The following is a 19,560-nucleotide window of genomic DNA, read 5'->3' on the forward strand; positions in this document are numbered from 1 at the left end:
CTTGAACTTGCCTGTCTATTTCCTTAACCAAACTAAGGATGTTTTCTTTCATTAGTTTTTCAAATAAGTTTTCAGTTTCTTGCTCCCTCTTTTTCCTTCTGGATCCCTATGATGTGAATGTTGGATCTTCTGAAGTTGTCCCAGTGGCTTCTTATACTATCCTCATTTTTTTGGATTCTTTTTTTTTCTTGTTGTTCTGATTCTTTTTTGTTTGTTTAGTTCCTTATGTTCCAAAGCATTGATTTGATTATTGGCTTCATTCACTTGACTGTTGTTTCCCTGTAAATTGTTCTTTATTTAACTTAGTATATCCTTCATTTCTGACTGGCTCTTTATGTTTGCTGTTGAGGCCCTCACTAACTTCCTTGAGCACCCTTGTAACCAGTGTTTTGAACTCTGTGTCTGATAAATTGCTTATCTCCATTTTGTTTAGCTATTTTCTAGAGTTTTGATCAGTTTTCTCATTTGGGCCATGTTTCTTTGTCTCCTCATTTTGGCAGTCTCCCTTTAGTTGTTTCTATGTATTAGGTGGAGCTGCTTTGACTCCATGTCTTGGTAGTGTGTCCCAATGTAGTGGGTGTCCTGTAGGGTCCAGTGGCACAGCCTCCCTATTACCCAAGCTTGGCACTCAAGGTGCACCTTTTGTGTAGGCTGAGTACACCTTACTCTTGTAGATGAGACTTTATTGCTGTTGGCAGATCAATGGAAAAGATTTACCCAGACCTGTCAGCTGCAGGGACTGCCTGGGACCACTGACCACCAACCTTCACCCTCCATGAAGGATCAGCTGTGCAGGGGCAGGGTGTCAGTGCTCCAACATGGTCTGTAGCTATTCACTGGGTATGTTAGCCCTGGGGTTTCCTGGGTAGTGCAGGCCAAGGTCAGCCCCCACCTGTGTTTTGCCTGGGGAACCCTGTCTGCACTATGAAGCAAAGTGAAATGGCTGCTACTCGTACTGAGTTGAGAGATTCTTAGGCAGAGCCAAGTTGTGAATCTAACATGGCTTCTGCCAGTGTGAGGCCTGGGGCTCACTGAAGCCAGCTATTGCTTGTTTATTATAATTTTAGAAGTTGTGAAGCATGAGCCAAGACCAGTCACTCATATGGAAAAGCAACTTGGGTGAGTCCATAAGCTGGGTGAGGCAGAGCCTCTGGGCATCTCCAAGGTGGGCCAGACAGTGTTGGCTAGGTTGATGAAGTCTCAGACATGGTACCAGTTTACTGGCTCTTTGGGGGGAGGGTTTAGAAAGGGACAATGGACTCTGCTCACCTTGATGACAGACACTTCAGTTTCTCACTGGTGCCTTTCAAGCTGTTACACTGGTGCTAGAGTTCACAGGGAGTGAATGTGAGTAGTTGAGGCCATGTGTGGGTTCTTTAAGAGAAACTGCTTGGGGCTCCAGAAGTTTTTTCCACTGACTTAATTCCCACTGGTATGTGTAGCCAGAAGTTGTGGGGACTTATCTTCCTGGCACTGGAACTCGGCTGGGGGCCTGGTGTGGGTCTGGGACTCCTCACTCCCAAGATGTTCATCCCAAATTTTTATACACCACAGGTAGGTGCAGGACCAGCCCATTCTGTGTCTCCACCCCTCATACCAGTCTAGATGGATGTGGTTTCTTTAATTCCATAGTTGTCATACTTCTATTCAACTCCATTTCTGACAGTTCTGAGTGATGGTCTGGGCAAGATGGTATCACAGGCACACATGGTTCACCTCTTTGCACAAACACATCATAATTACAACTAATATGGTTTTCCAGTTACATTCTTTTAGTAGAATTTGACAGAATCTGAAATGAAAGGGTTGCTAAGGCAACTAAACTTGATTTGCAAGAAAAATCAACTCATGCTGTAATGGGACAACATTTCAATGGACATTTCCTATTTTAAACTTTTTCTGCATTCACATTTATTAAATAAATAAATATACTTTTGAATCTGATCTAACCAATCAAGCAAAATGGAATTTAGTAAGAGAAAAGACAATGTTAAAGTCACATGTTTGCCAAACAAAAAAAGTAAAAGGATTTTACTTGAAAGCTCTTACTAGGAGAAAATGAGTTTTATAGTTCGATGTGTATCTCTAAATCTATATGAAATATGAATATTTTAAATATTCCAAGATATAGCACTTTGACCCTAATCAAAGTAATTTACTGAAAAAAATAAATATGGAAACTTCTATGGATATTTGGGGGTGTAAAAACACGCACATTATTAAATAAACAGTGTATGAAAAATTTAATAAACATAAAGCATTATTCTTTAGATATCTAGTACTTTTTGAATTTCATACTCTTTGAATTCAAGTTTCTTTTTATTAAATTTTTCTTTTTTATTCTTTCAGTACTCTTCAAGTAATTTTTATTCCTTTTATTCCATTTGCTAACTGGGCTGATCTTTATGTTAACAATGAGATGTAGCATCTATACGGCAAGGTCAGTTCGCATTTCCAATTGTGCTCAGAGTGACAATTCCAAAGATCACTGACTGTCCAAAAAGCACTCAACTTTTTGGTGATTCAGCAGTTTCACAGTGAGGAAAGGAGGATAATTTCTTAGGTTTTAAAAGCGTTTCTCCTATCTCAATCAAATAAATAACAGAAACTTGTTAACATTCAGGATTGAAAATACGTAGAGTGAAATGTAATTTGATGATGGTTTCATCAACTACTAATGATGCCATAAATGTAAATACAGACTATAAAATTTAAAACTTTTAAAGCTTCTGTTTATCTGATTATTCCAGAAACATTTCGGAGAATGAATTTGTTTGTAGCGAGGTTGAAACAACTGAAGAAGTCTTGCATGGAATTAGACTTGTCAAGCCATTGTATCTGGAGGTATACGATGCTACATGGCTCCACGTTATACAGCGACAACTTAAGCTCCCTGCAGCCACATAGGGGTATAAAAGGGAGGTTTAATTTCAGAGCAGTGAGCACTCATGACCTTTCTGCTACACCGTGAACTCTGATTAATAGTTCTGCTTAAGGTGCTGCAATAATCGTTAACTCAACGAGAAACTTAACTAAAATATAAACAATGAAATGAATCTTTTAGTGCAGATTTTACTGGTTTAAAGGAGATTAGCTTCTTAATTATAAGAAATTATAATCATCTCTCTGTTGTTGCTATTACTAAATGACTCCTTTTATAGCACAAATTGATTTGTGGGATTTAATTACCATATTTGTATTATCTTACTAAAAGTTAAGTGTAGAAAACTCTACTAATCTGGTTTTTTTGTAACTGTTCTTCTATTGGATTAATAAAAGAGCTTCAAAATTTTCGGGTTAATTGGAAAGAAAGGACTCTGGTAGCCACAGGCAACAATGAAATTATTCTGCTTAAATTACGATTAGAAACAAATAACATCTGATAACATATTGATGTAAAGTAAATTTTAATAAAAACTGACAAATCAAGTGAATGAATTTCAAAACCAACATTCTTTATGATAATCTCAGAGTCACTGTAGTTGTTAGGAATTAAGATGACAAAAGTATCAATTAAATTCAAAGTAACCACTCTACTGGAAGACCCCAAATAATTTGGGCATTCTGCAATTATCTTTGTTGAAACACAGACTTGGTGTTTTGCAGAGAAATCATTTGTTCTGCCTTAGTGAAGCTAATTATTCTCAGCATGCAACCACTGTTTCAAATTGCAAAAGGCACATCAGCCTTTGCTGTATGTTGTAGGAATTAAAACCCAATCAAATGAGATAATGAAGTGCATACAAAGAATATGACAGCACTACTGCGATGCAATAAAAGGGAAAGCCATTTAAGGAAATGTTTCAAAAATCATAATGTGGAGTGTAAAAACATGTTGTAAAGCAAATGCTCATGATTTTATTTTAATTACTTATGGCTTAGAGATAAGCATTAGGTTTATTTATCGAGTAGTTAAGATGCTTCCTGTTAAAGACTGAAGAACATGGTCGTGGTGAACAGTCCAGCATGAAGCAACATAACACAAGCGCTTTTTTAACTCCATGGAAAACTAAACAAATAGCCCACATTATGTTAGAGATAAGAATATACACTTGCAGGAATTCCATGAGACTACATTAAAAAGTATTAATTAAAAATAGAGTAGCATTCTTGCTTTTTTATACCTGTATGCTTTGAAATAATAAAATACATTAGTGCTTCTCTTTATTAAAAAAAATACTATCTGTGCTAACATCAACAACACACCACCCATTTAAACATTTCTACTTATTCTTTTTTTGTGAAACCTATATTATCAGAATACATAAACCATCAGAAGCCCCCCTATATGCATAATGAGCCATTGAAATATGATAAAGTCTGGGCCTGTGTTCCATTTTACTAAAAAAAAAAAAAATCTCTTGTAATTTAAACCCATCGAGTTAAGACTTTTTTTTATTGTTTGCTTTGTTGTTTTCTTCACACAAGCCATTGTCAGTGATGTTTCCTGCAGCCACTGACACTACCTTTTAAGTCACATGGGGTCAAATTAAGATGGATTATAGGTTTTGTTCCTTGCTCCTTACAGGAGAAACCAGAGCAAGCTTCCCTTTCAGCTGCCAGCAAAGTGCAGTCATCTCAGCAGCCCAGAATGGGAAAGCAGCAGGATTCAAACATCAGCAGTGACAACAGAGAGAGTAAAGTTTCTGTTCATTACACACTGTGTGGGCTGCCTGCGTGGAGGAGCTTTTGCTGCAAAGTGTCGACTGAGGATAATGCCCACTGTTAGTTACTTACACGCCAACAGAATACCCTGGGTGTTAATATGTTAATAAGCTTTTCTCTTGCTCCTGCATCCTTTCTTCATATTACATTTTACCTTTGTTTACATAATGCTGATCATACATAGTGTGTTGTCCTAGAGTGGAGGAACACGGCACTTCGGCACGTGCAATTCCAAGCTCGGTGCCGTGCATCCATGATGGCTCAGCTAGTGATCCATGATGTATAAGTCACAGTATCTACAGAGCTTGATGCAGGGTTTGGCACATAATAGGGACTCATTACCTGTTTTCCCATTGGTTGCATGAATGGGTGAATTTTCATCAAAGGTTTGATTTGGAGGACATAGTAGAGATCACATAAGAAATGGCATGAAATGAGTGGATACTATGAGCTTTTCCAAAACCACAACTGGGACATGATGAGAAGGTCTGAGATCTAGATATTTAGCTTGCATGAGTTTAATCTCTCTTTATTTTTGTTTCTCTCTCTATTTTTTATTTAATTCTTGTTCAAGTACAGTTTTCTGTCTTATATTCCTTCTTAAGTCAGTATTAATGTCTCTATTTTTAATTTGGACTAAAAATGTAGCAACTTCAGAACATGCAAACTTCTGTAAAATGAGGTTTCCATCTGTTTTCATTTAGGGACACATGTGTTCATGTGTCCACACTGTCAACCTTCTTACACTGAGTACTCACATCCCAGCTTTGCTTATGTTCATCTTTTTTTCAGTTGAGTAAAGTAAAATTGGGTGGTAAGCTATTGTTTTGGTAGAACTTGGCAGCTCTCAACCCATTATTCAGCTAAGAAAGAAAAAAAAAATAAGTACTTTTTTTTCCTTTTATGATCATCTGGAATCTACTGCAACAGTTACTGTGCCACAGATTAGCAAATGAAAAACGTTATTTTCTTTGTAAATTACAAAAGGATGCAATTGTCATATGCTGAGACAAGTTAGCATCTGTATCTCAAGGGAAAAACTTTTAGAAGTGGCAGATCTGCCAGCAGCAATTAATTAGAAAGCTTTTCATAGTATTTGCAGTTACAGACGTGTACTAGGAGCGTGAGAAAATTGGTAGTGATATCTGCTGTCACCACAGGGTAGTACAATGGATGGAGCTAATTTACTCATGTTTGTTTTCTTTCTTTTTTTCTCCAAGTGTCATATCTTCATCTTACACTGAGCTTGATTTTTCATTGTCAAGTGTTGAACTCTGCATCACTATAGACTTTTTATTGCATTGTAATGCGTGGTGTATGAGATGTAAGCTTATCTCACTCTACAAGAATGAGTGCTCTTACGCTTGTGAATGCCAAGATGGGTTGAACAGCTGGTCTCCTTTCACCACCTACTAAGCAGAAGCATGAAGAACAGCCATTCTCTTAGCAAAGAAAGGTCTATGAACTTAAAATAATCGGTAGCAAGACTATCAACAATATTTGTCAATTTTTCTAAAACAAACATAACTTCTATATGATAAGTTATGTTTTATTTCAAGGATGAGTTTCAGGTTTTTAGTTCATTGATAGCTAATCATCTATACCCAAAGTCACTTGTTCTTAGGAAAGTATTGTCCTTGAATTCATTCTGTGTATCTGTCTTGGAATATTGGGGCACAGTTGGCTCCCTTTCTAATTACTAAATTAAAAAACAATTATTTTCAAATTTTAGATATGTGAATTATTAATTTAAATTATTTCCCTTTTTACAAATACCCATCATGCATCTATTATGGACCTGGTATTAGAAATACATTTAAATTAGATAAGAATTTGTGTTTATTATTATTTTTTCAGTGGAGATTTTCTCTACAGAATCACTGATTTTCAGGAAGCTGTTTCTATTTGGAAAATAGAATGTACAGGGCAATTATGGTATCCTACCACTTTCAGATTCATTACTAACTACATGGAGAAGTTGTTAAACCTCTGTCTCAATTTTTTTCTTGTGCTACATAATAGTATCTTCCCCACCTATTTTATTGAAAGGTATAAATAACATGTAATATTTGGAAGTAATGGACATCATTTAATTATTAAAGTTTTATTTTACAGCTGACTGGAAAATATAGAAGAAAAAGAAAAATATAAAATAAAGTAATTGACTCCCATTTACACATGATGGGCTGAATATAAGAGTTCTCTCCCTGCTTTAGCCTTAAACTCTATTGAAACACCAACAGCAGAATCTAAGATGTATTAATATATAAGGCCAAATAGACTAGGAGAGGAAGATATAGCAGGTCCTCTAATAATATTTCATTCAACGTTGTTTCATTGTGATGTTGAAGGGATGCTGTAGGAACTTCACTTATTTTATCTCAATTAGCCTATACTGAGATTGGTTTTGTTTTATGGTGTTTAGCTTCAAGATGCAGATCCTATCGAGGACATTCAGGACTTACTGTAGTAGAAAATAAGAAGTGTCAAAATTTTAGAAAAAAATGAAAGTAGGAGAAAACTTTAACAATAACCCAGCATAATGGAGGAAGCCGAGATCCTGCCTGTATCAAAGTATAAAGCAAACACAATTCACCTCAGAAATAAGAGGTGCCTCCTGCTCTGAGGGTAGGTAAAGGAGGACTGTGGTGTTCTATCGCCAGTGAGAGTCACTCACCTTGTTGTTCGTGTAGGTGGTGCCTGAGAGATTCGGGGGTGAAGTCCAATGACCCATTACAAAAATCTGCCCAAGTACAAATGGGTAATGCAACACCAGACACTATTACTCACTGCTCTCATCAAACACATGCTTTGTGTTTTTTCCTCTCAAGTTCTATTAGGCCTTGTATATTTATACATTGAAAATGTTGCTGTTGATGTTTTAGTCTGGTTTGGGGATGAAGCAGAGACCTCATGTTCAAACCATGGTACTAGCCACCATGGAGTAATTACTTCCAGCCTGCTATGTTGTGAATTATATTTCCTATTTGATCAGAGTTGAACCCTAAGAGAAGTATATTATCACCAACTTAATTACTGCTAGCTCTCTGGAGAATAGACTTAAATTTTTATATTTCAATAATTATCAACCCACTGTTACCTACCTATGTGCCAAAAAATTTGACCAGAAAACATGTAAAGATTTATGCCATCCAGGTAAGCAGACAAAGAAAAACTCTAAGCCTTTGGGGTGGTAGAGTTGCCTGAATGTAGGAATCTATAGCAGAGATATAGCTATGTATTTATCAAAGCCATTCCATTCTCTTCATCTTGGGGATATAGGGAGGTAAATTTTCCAGCTGTCCTTACAATTTGGTTATGGCTATATGATATCATGTTGTGTGATGATCTATAAAAGAAATAACGTAAACATCTCGCAGAACTCTAGAACTCTCTTGCCCTCTCCTTTCCTTTGGAAAGGAGCCATGATGGCCACATGTTGAGATGCTGAGTCAAAAGATGGAAATAGCCTAGGTTCCTGGAGAGTAACACAGTTTAATCAGTAAACATGGATCAACAGAAATTATCTAATCTGATGAACAGAGTGGAGAAAAGTGGAATGAGCAATGCCTCAAAGGCCTGTGAGGCAACATCAGGCATGCTAACACATGCATGAAAGAAGTACCAGAGGAAAGGCGGGGGGGGGGGGGGGGGGGCGGGAAATAATGCTGGAAGAAACTGTTCTGAAAATATTCTCAAATTTGATGAGAAATGTTCATCTAAACACTTAAGAGCCTCAGCTAATCCTGAGTAGAATTAGTGTTCTACATCAAAGAGAGTTGAGAAAATGTTAGAAGGCACAAAGAAAGACAAAGACTTGAGAACAAGGAAACCACAGTAAGATGAACAGCGAACTTTTCATCAGGAATATGGTTCACAGGAGACATCCGAATGTCACATTGAAAGAGTTAAAGAAAACAAAACTGTAAACCAAGAAATCTTGGCCCTTCAAAAACCATCCTTCAAAAATGAAGATGAAATAAAGACATTGCCAGATAAAATATGAAAGGATTAGTTGCTCATGGCCTTGCATTACAAGGAATACTAATGAGAGTCCATTAGTCTGAAAGAAAATGAAACCAGACAGCAACTCCAACCCACATAAAGAATGAAGGGTATCAGAAACAGTAAACATATGAGTCAATAAATATATTTATTATTTTCTCCTAACATCTCTAAATTATTTAAGGTTTTATACAACAGTATTTATAATACTGTTCTGTTGGGTTTATAACTTGTATAGGTGACATAGGGGCCAAGAGAAAAAGAAGACATATTGGAAGAAAGATTCTATACTTTATGAGAACTAAGCAATAATATTCTGAAGTAGGTTGTGAAAGACTGAGATACTGTAGTCCTTGGAGTGATTAACTCAAAAAAATTTTTTTTAATTCAGAGGGTTTAAAATGGTTTGCTGACTCAGTGGATTGAGTGTGGGCCTGTGAACCACATGATTGAGGTTCGATTCCCAGTCAGGGGACATGCCTGGGTTGAGGGCCAGTTCCCAGCAGGGGACTCACGAAGGGCAATCATACATTGATATTTCTCTCCTTCTCTCCTTCCCTTCCCCTATGAAGATAAATAAATAAAAGCTTTTAAGAAAATGGTTTGCTGAAAAACAGAAAATAAGGCATTAAGGGGGGAAAGAGTAACAAAAAGAGATATGAGATGTACATAAATGTTCATAGCAGAATTCCTTATGATAGCCAAAAAAGAGAAGACATCCCAATACCCATCAGGATAAATACATTACAGGATAAAGAAAATGGAGGATACCCATCTAACAAAACCAAGGAAGAGCTGATTCATAATATACCATGATTAAACCTTGAAAACTTACGGTGAGTGAAAGAAGCCATTCACCAAAGGTCATATATTTTATGACTTTGTTTGTTTCAAAATGTTCAAAATAGTCAGTCCACAGAGTCAGAAAGTGAGTATGTGATTACCAGAGACTGGGGGAGGAGGAGAATGGAAACAAATGGGTTTGGGATTTCTTTCAGGATTAACGAAACTATCTGAAATTTAGCACTGGCTCTCCCTTCACTACCACACGTACCTACAAACCAGCAAACTAATCAGCCAACTAACCAACGAACAAAACAAAGAAAAATTGTTATAAAAAAAAGATGTTGAAGCTTGGTGGAACAGCCACAGGTGGAAAACTTACTTGAACAAATAATAAAGGAGAACTTCCCCAGTCTGACAAAGGAAATAGACTTCCAGGAAATCCAGGAAACTCAGAGAGTCCCAAAGAAGTTGGACCCAAGAAGGAACACACCAAGGCACATCATAATTACACTAGCCAAGATTAAAATGAAGGAGAGAATCCTAGAAGCAGCAAGAAATAGGGGGACAGTCACCTACAAAGGAGTTCCCATCAAACTGTCAGCAGATTTCTCAAAAGAGACCTTACAGGCAAGAAGGAGCTGGAAAGAAGTATTCCAAGTCATGAAATCCAAAGACCTACATCCAAGATTGCTCTATCCAGCAAAGCTTTCGTTTAGAATGGAAAGACAAATAAAATGCTTCTCAGATAAGATCAAATTCAAGGAGTTCATCATCACCAAGCCCTTATTATATGAAATGTTAAAGGGACTTATATAAGAAAAAGAATATAAAAATATGAACAGTGAAAGGACAGCAAACTCACAGCTATTAACAACCACACCTAAAACAAAAGCAAACTAAGAGGACAACTAGATCAGGAGTGGAACCACAGAAATGGAGATCACATGGAGGGTTAGCAACAGGGGAGTGGGAGGAGGAGAAGGGGGGAGAAGGTACAGAGAATAAGTAGCATAGACGGTAGATAGAAAATAGACAGGGGGGAGGGCAAGAATAGCGTGGGAAATGTAGAAGTTAAAGAATTTATGACACATGGACATGAACTAAAGGGGGGAAATGGTGGAGAGGGGGTTTGCTGGGTGGAAGGGAATGAAGGGGGGAATAGAACAACTGTAATGGCATAATCAATAAAATATATTTAAAAAAGAAATATAAAGGAAGGAATATAAAAAGTAAATGTCAGAGTCAGGCTTGGAAGAGAAAGTAAAATCTATGGCTACTTATCACAAACATAAAAAATGGTGTGTTTTATCTTTTAATAATTTGGTGGGTGTGGCACAAAGAGGGGAATAAAAGGAAGCCTAAAATAAATTTTGTCCACCTCAAATCTTGGTCAAGTATGACACCTAGAGGCCACATAAACAGAATTCCTTAAAAAAAAATAAGTCAAGATGCATTTGTGTAGAGAAAATATTTATAATTTTTATTTCAAAATGGACATTCTTAGGCCCTATTCTATGTAACACTCTGTCAATGAATCGGTATATATTTCTTCATGTACTTACCATTTTTATTCACAAAACTGATGATGTTAAAAGTTGGTCCCCTTCCTGTCAAGTAATTGAATTTTTAATGATTTATTTTAGATGTTGGTACTAATCACTGAAAGTCATTACCCATATGACTTATGGGTTGTGAAGGATGTTTATATGCTTATGCTCTAGCAAAGAGAAAGCACTTGCATGGATACGCATACACCTTGCCCCTGCCACTCCACGGCGTTGAGAAATGATAGAAAAGTAAAGACAGATGAAAGAACACCACATAAGCAGTGACCGGTTCAGAATTGTCTCATTTCTAAACACTAAAACTATGTTTTGCATTTTTCATCTGTTGGTTTGGAAAACTTCTATAGCCCTGGCTCATTAATACTTGAACAGTTCTTTATGAAAAATGATGAAGGGCTTGCTTCATGGCAGCTGGTACAGATGGTCAATTTAATCTGCATCCTTGAGACTTCTCGTGACTAAATTTTGACATCATGTCATTAAACATTTGTATGTTATTTATGCCATACTCTAGAAAACAAAGAATATTATGTCTTGCTATCTTTTGCTGCCTATCAGTTTTCTTGATAGGATTTATCCAGCTGGACACTACAGTTTTCACAGTAGTGAAAAGCTGTATATAGATATATAGAGATAGATAGATAGATAGATAGATCACTCTGCCTCCTCAGAGACCCATACATTTTTGTCCTCAAGTGCAATAATGACATTGTTATAGAACAGATACGTAGCAGAGGTGGAGACAGATGTTTACATGACTTTGTTTCTATAACCTTGTCCAGACATGTCTTTACGACTGACTGATGGTGCATTTGTATGTGTTTGTGTGACCCTGAGCCTTGTATAAATTGTACTTAAAAGAAGGAAATCCATTGTTGGCTATTTTCACACACTATTCAAGAATATTTGCTCTAGTTGTTTATTTTAAGTGGCACCTAATTTTGACTTAGAAGTAGCCCTTGGCTCATGCTTGAGGTTGTGGCTATAATGTTTAAACTTTCTCCCAGTAGAGCACTTATTATAAAACCATGGATAAATATAAAGATTAGAATCTTAAATTTTATTTTGATATTAACTTATTAAGTATCGCTTCTGATGACTTTCCAAAGGGTTAAGTAATTATCCTGTACGTTAAATTGTACTAACTTGACTCCTTACATTCTCTGTCTTCTGTTGTTATGAATGAGTTTTTACTTGGTGAGTTGACTTGGGACTTCCCAAGAATGCTTAGAATGAAGTAATATTAAGGGTACTTTCCGTTTAAAATCCTCCCTGTGTCAGAGTTAGAGGATTTCAAGGCTTAGGGCTGTTTTGGTAGCTGAGAAATATAAACGAACTGGGTAGGCAAGCACTGTCACTGTGGAGTGTTACTGTGGTTTTCTCCCCAAGAGGTCAGAACCAAGCAGGTCCTATTTTCTTTGGTGTAACTGCTGCCTGTTTGGTGTAGCTCCTTCAGGGGGACACACATTAGTTAAGATCAAGCTTCCTTTGTATCCCTTATCAACCCATAATCTTTTGATTGTTGCCTGTTTTTCACCAGTGAAGAAACAGTAATCCACACTAGCTTATCTCTCCTAATCACAGACTCACAGAGCTAGGGCTCTCTGAGCTTTTAATTCCCTCTTAGAGGCCTAACAGAGTGGAAAGTAAACAAAGAAGGAATTTGCAACCTTCAACATTGCTAATTTCCTCTGATGTCAGAATAGTTAAACAGGCAGGATCTGGGAATTATTTGATCAAACCTGCTCTTAATCTAATGCACGCAGAAGGGTTGTGTCTGGAATGATGTGCAAAACGACAGGCGTCCCAGGAGAGGTTTAGGGAAGGTTTCCTCTTTCAGAAACAGTAGCTTCCTCATTTTCAACTCTCGGTTGGTTCTGCTGATGAAGTAAATTCATAAAAGTATTTTTCCTGCTTTTTAAATTTTATTTTCATTTGGCCAAATATTGCTGACCGGATGTGAATAGTTTTCTTTGGCTTGGTTTTCTGTTTGTAGAGTTTTTAATTGGCTAAATACCTTAATGTTACTTTAGATTTATTAGGGAATGAGTTAATAAAAGGTCATGATTGGGGGAAATAAAGAGAAAGGGCAAAAAGCATAATCTGACATCACACACATTCCTCCATTACTACTGGTTTAAGAACGTGAAAACACAAAGAACAAAAGACCCAAAGCCATGAGGTTGTTTAGATTCCCTTTTTCTATACTAAGAGTTCAGAGAAATGATGGCCAGGGATATTTAAGTAAAGAATTTGCTAATTCAGAGATATCGAAACAATGAAAACTCAGTTTTCCCTTTAATTTTACTCACAAGTTTTTGGCTATTTAAAGGCAGCCTGTTTTGGGGGGAGAGAAGTAAAGAGAGAGCAATTTTATTTATCCATATCTCAGATACCATTTTTATTAGTTTGTATAAAATTTTACCCATAAAACTAGATAGTATTGTGAATACTGATTATTGTACATATTAATTGTTTTAAGAGCTACTGAAACACAATGTACTTTGTCAGAGTAGATCAATATTACTCATGTTTCTGTTGAGAATAGATTAAGTTGAAACATTTTTAAAAAGTGGTGAAGTGCATTTCGGCAGTAAGTGAACACCTTTGTTGTTCTTACATCTGATCATAAGTACTGCTCGCCACAAAAAGTGATTCCGAAGGCAACACTTAAAATCAATTATAGACAATGATACTTTGTGTACATATACACTAAAAATAACATACCACTAGAGCTAGCCTTTGACTCCTTGGGTGACGAGGAATTTCAGTGCCTGTTGTTTGTCATGCTGAAGCCTGTCGGGTGATGATTCTTTTTATTGGTGTATCCTTCCAAACATATTTCATCACACCATGTGCACGGGAGTTCTTTGGGCGGGTATGTTGCATCTGGGTGCCCCCTGTCTCTTTCGCTCACTTCCTTTCTCGCCCTCGAGATTCCCCCATCCCGCCCCCTCTCCCTCTTTTGGGCTCACGCCCCCTCCTCTCTCTCCAGCTGGCGGCTGGGGCTGCGCTGCTCCCCAGACCTGGAGGACCTGCTCAGTCAGCTGGGGCCCCCTGCGGACGGACGGCTGCTTCCCTCGCCACTAGGACTTGTGACCGTGCGCGGAATGGCAGCCGCAGCAGCATCCCCGCCAGCGGAGGTGGCGGCTGCAGCCTCGGCCACCGTGGACGCTATTGTTCCCCGGTGTTAAAAGAGCTTTCACTCCTTTTCATCTGAAACGAACAATAGCAGGGAGAGCTTTGCTCTCTGCACTCCTTGGGAAGACATTTCCGAGGGCGAAGAAAAATTCCCTGCCCATCGTGTTCCGGATCTGGACCCTGGAGCGGCTGCGAGCGGCATGGGGCTGCCAGCGAGGCGCTCTGCGTCCCGGAGCCCAGGAGCCGCGGGCCCGCGCCGGGGCGTCCTGCAGCTGCTCCCGCTGCTGCATCTGCTCCCGCTGCTGCTGTGCCCCGGCGCCTGCGGGGCTGCGGCTCCAGGAGAGGCCGAGGCACCCACCCTCTATCTTTGGAAGACTGGTAAGTGGGACGGAGTTCCCTTGCATCCCACCTTCACAGCTGGGCACATTACCAAACTGCCGGGCTTCGGGAGGGACCCCTGTGCTTCTCAATGGCCCGGGTGTGCTGGGATCCTACGGTAAAAGTATGATTCTTAGGAAGTAAATTAGGTCACATCCGATGCTATTTGGAAAGAAGCTTAACAACTAGGAGGCATTAGTGACTCACTGGAATGAGCTCTCTGGCGCAGCTCTGTAGTTAATAAGGACAACCAACGCAGCACTTTCGAGATGAAGTGCTGTGTTTTTAACCTCTGGATTCTCATTCTACTACGAGTTTCTTAAATGTATTTCTAGCAAAGAGCCAGCAAACAGTTTCGCCCCGGTCTTTATTCTGTTTCGAGGCAAACTATGTGTTCAGTGCCGTCATACAGATGGGGATAGAACTGAATTTGTTAAGTGTAGCTTTGTGATATGTGGGACACGTGGAAACAAGCCAAACAAGAGCAGTTCTGACAGTTAAAGGCAAACAGAGCTCCAATGAGCTCTCTGAGACCAGGTGAAACTGAGTTCTCCGTGAGTGAATTGCGGGGTTATTAAAGTGCTCGGTTGTCAGGATGTTTAGGTTTAAACTTTTTTCTCCCTGGAGAAATCTTTTGCTTTGTTTTGAACCAGCCAACAAAAGCAGCAAGCAATTACTCCTCAGCACCTCCTGGCAAAGTGCTGACTACAGGTCCTGGTGGAGCAGTGACAGGCAGGAAAACAATACCAAGTGAGGAATCACCGCTCCCTCCCCAGCGACTCCTTTCTCTTCTGAAGGACACAGAGAATTTTTTAGCAGACTTGAAACTTCTGATGTTTATCGGAGCAGAGTGGGAAACGTTATTCTTGTTGCTTAGAGCGAAGGATAAATTAAGTTTCTTGGCAATGCCTAGACATTAAAAGAAGCATGACAGAGAAAAGAGGGAGAATGCGTATTCATTATGGGTTTGCAAACAAGTTACAGGAGAATGAGTCTGCTAACTTCAGCTGCCAGTAGTTCTATGCTACACAGACAGATCAGTCTACTCTGCAATTATACCGATAGCCTGAATTTTTTAAGAAGTTGCATCTATCCAACAACTTAGTGAGCTTGAACAGAAATTGATTTAAAGCTCATTTACACAGTTTGGCTCACAATGTTGCACACAGTATACACCCACTGGTTTTTAGAGAAACCATTTGGATTAATGTTAACTATTGTTAACACTTGCAGTTTTAAGATGATGAGTGGCTGTAGATAAAATCAAATGGATTTCAATGTAAAACAAAGAGTAGATCTTCTCTAGTTTGGCTAATGCCATGGTTTTACTTTTAAAAAGCTCAGTCATAAAACAAATACCAAACTTTAATTTACCATTAAATGGTATTATTTGGATGGTTGATGGGAGCTTCTCAGGTAAGTGTGGGACAGAATCGTGCATGCCAGGTTGAATTGGGTGCTGTTAAAGTAACGAGAGCCAAGCAGTTATTCATATAGAAAAAGAGTCTAGGCAACATTTAGTGTGCAGGAACAGAGGTGCCAATATATGTCAACATAAATGTCATGGCGGGAACACAAGCCGATAAACAGTTTGAAATAGCGGGAAGCTGTCGTGAGCAAAGATATGGAGCCCTTGGTTGCAGCACCGGTTCCCGCTCTTGCTAGCTATGGGAATGTCGGCAGTTCCCTTAACTTTGATGCCTAGTTTTTTCAGCTGCACAGAAATATGGTGATACCTTCTCTGACTGTTCACAGTATTATGAAGATCAAATGAGAGAGTTATGAGAAGTAATCTGTAAACTCCAAAGTTGTGTGCTTGCCCAGATATAAATAAACTAGCACGGGAGGGATGATAATGACATCTTTTTAATGGCGATTCCCTGGTTTGGTGGAGGAAAAATGGTGAATTAAACTGGAAAGCAAAATAATGACCTCTTTATTGTTTTTGAGCGGGAAGGGCAATTTTACCATATCTATAAAGGAATTGAGAGTACTTATTGAAGGAACTAGGGAATATTTGAAGGAGAGGGGAACATTGTGAATGAAAATGTAAAGATGATAAAATCATGAGTGTTTCTCATTTGATGAAAATAAGGACTCAGGAGGGAACTGGGAGAGAAAATGAGGTGAGGCAGTCCAAGATATCTATTCCGTTAGGATAAGCTTGGTCTGGATACAGCAGGTTACATGGAGTCACATTATTGGTGAGGTCATTGAAGTGATGGAGTGAAAGGTACAGTGGATGAGAAGCTGGGATAGAATTCTAACACTGTGTTTATCAACAACAAGCCCTAGAACCTTGGCAAAGTCATTTGACTTTGGTTCTTGACTTTCTATTTTGTAATGATCATTAATTAGGAAACATGACATTCAAGGGCCTGGTCAGCCTGAAAGTGCATCAACTGTATGTACACACATGCATATATATGTTCTATCAAACACATGCATGTGTGGATATATACATAGTATATTAACATGTATATAATAAAGGCGTATAGTATATATGAACATAATGTATAAAGTTTGAGAAATATAATATACTATGTAATGTATATTATATGAAAATTTAATGTATAATGTATATTACATGAAAGTTTTGCCCTGGCTGGTGTAGCTCAGTGGATTGAGCATGGGCTGTGAACCAAAGGGTTGCCAGTTTGATTCCCAGTCGGGGCACATGCCTGGGTTGCAGGCCAGGGTCCCCAGTATGGGGCACGTGGGAGGCAACCATACATTGATGTTTCTCTCCCTTTCTCCCCCTCTCTCTAAATATGAGTAAATAAAATCTTTTTTAAAAGTTTTTTTAAATCAACTCACAACAAAGAAATTATTGAGGACTCACTGTGTGGCTTACATGAAGTCATGTAGTAGGGGACGCTGACCAGGTTATTGTCATCTCTGCCCTCAAGAACTTTGCAATTGAATAATACTATATGTACACAACAATGACAGCATGGCATATATCATACTCATAAATGACATACTGTGAGATCAGGGAGGGTCTGTAGCTGATAAAGGGAGTTGTGCAGAGTTTTAAACGGGAACTAATGTTGATCTGGATTTTGATGGAGGAACTAGATTTTCTACTCAGGGAGTAGTAGAAGTCTATTCCAGCAGAAGAAAGAGAGAAAGCAAAAATAACAGGTATGAAACATTCCTAGATCTTGGAAGTACTATAGCTGAAGTCCAGAATGTTTGGTCAGAATGAATGTATTTAACGCCAACGAGGTGAGTTGGGCCAGATTGTAAGAAAACCTTCAAACCATGGTGAAAAGCTTAAACTCTAAGCAAGTGGAAACCATTGGAATCTTTGAGTAAAGTGTTGACTTACTCTTTGCCGGGAATGGGGAGAGGGGAATTAAGAGGCTAACAGGTCAGTAAGGAGAGGGACTAGAGGCAAAGGGGAGCAAAACTAAGACCATAGAAGATTTAGTGATGGATGATAGCAGAGGACTGGGGGTCACACTGTAGAAGTTTTAGCTGAAGTGTAGAGCACAGGGAACAAGCTCGATTCCCTGTACTGTGCAGCCATTGCATTCAAAATGACTGAGCAAGTAGAGTAAAGGATCTGAATCGAATTTTGGATTACGTTTGAACATTCCTCCATGGAAGCTATTCAAATGATTAAGAAGGTCAGCATTATAGACAGCTGGTGATTGGCAGCTTCATCATGATAATATGACCGTTAATGTATCATGTCTTCTGCAGAGTTTTCTGGAAAAACATCAAATTACCCAAGTGACTTAGTTCCCCCACAGCCCAGATGTGGCACCCTGAAACTTCTGGCTTTTCCCAAAACTAAAATCACCTTTGAAAGGGAAGAGATTTCAGAATGGTGATAAGATTCAGGAAAATGTGAGGGGGCAGCTGATAGCAATTGGGAGAACTGTGTGAGGTCCCAAAGTGCCTACTTTGAAGGGGACTGAGGTGTCATTGTCCCAAGTACAATGTTTCTTGTATCTTGGATCTTCTTTGATAAATGTCTCTATTTTTTATATTACATGGGTGTCATTTTCATATATTTTTCATATTTCCTATTTCATTGGCTGGGTGCCTCCTGAGAGACCTCATATGTGCGCTATATATGTATGTGTTACATGTGTGTTGCATGTGTGTTCGCACACATAAATGTTCCATACGTGTATGTGTATATGTAGTATATGTATGTATTTTTTACTTGATTGACTTGACTTTCTTTTTCACCCGATCTCCTAGCCTGCTCCAGTCGGACAGTTGTCGGTCTGTGCCATGTGTCTATGCTTCTGTTTCTATTTTGTTAAATTAATTTGTTTATTAGATTCCACATATACATGGAATCATGTGATATTTGTTTTTCTCTGACTGGCTTAGTTCACTTAGTATGATGGTCTCCAGGCCCATCCATGCTGTTGCAAAAGATAAGATTTCTCCTTTTTGACTGCTGCGTAGTATTGTGTAAACAAGTGCACCACAACTTTTTCATCTGCTCAGCTATTGATGGGCCGGCCCTAGGGCTGTTTCCAGGTACTGGTTATTGTAAATAATGCCACTATGAAAATGGGTGTGCATATATTCTTTCGAATTAGTGTTTTGGGTTTCTTTGGATATATTCCCAGTAGTGGAATCACTGGGTCAAAGTCAGTTCCATTTTTAATTTTTGAGGAAATTTTGTTCTGTTTTCCACAATGACTGCACCAGTCTGCATTTCTACCAACAGTGTGTTAGGGTTCCCTTTTCTCTACATCCTCGCCAGCACTTGTTGTCTGCTGATTGATTGATGATAGCTATTCTAACAGGCATGAGGTGATATATCATTGTGGTTTTAATTTGTATCTCTTTGGTGATTAATGATGTGAGGATCTTTTTGGTATGTCTGTTGGCCATCTGTATGTTCTCTTTAGAGAAGTGACTATTCAGAAACTGCCAATTTAAAAAAAAAAAGGACTGTTTGTTTCCTTGGTAGTGAGTTACAAAAGTTCTTTATGTATTTCAGAAATTAACCCCTTATCAAATGTATCATTGGCAAATATGTTCAATTGAT

At 38.5% G+C, this 19,560-nt stretch overlaps 1 protein-coding gene across 2 annotated transcripts in view; it reads left to right on the top strand.

Annotated features, from left to right (window-relative positions):
- The first annotated feature begins 13,680 nt into the window (after nt 1–13,680).
- The window catches only part of THSD7A (thrombospondin type 1 domain containing 7A), a 375,672-nt gene continuing 369,792 nt past the window's right edge, over nt 13,681–19,560 (top strand). The window contains exon 1 of one of the 2 annotated variants that reach the window (XM_037046384.1): nt 13,681–14,540. In XM_037046384.1, the coding sequence (XP_036902279.1) occupies nt 14,363–14,540 (178 nt within the window). In that variant the 5' untranslated portion in view covers nt 13,681–14,362. The remainder of the gene's footprint in view (nt 14,541–19,560) is intronic. The other variant, XM_037046382.1, reaches the window with a different exon arrangement.

Source organism: Sturnira hondurensis, unplaced genomic scaffold (assembly GCF_014824575.4).
Source record: "Sturnira hondurensis isolate 20B ecotype Veracruz unplaced genomic scaffold, ASM1482457v3 Scaffold0005252, whole genome shotgun sequence".
NCBI lineage: Eukaryota > Metazoa > Chordata > Mammalia > Chiroptera > Phyllostomidae > Sturnira > Sturnira hondurensis.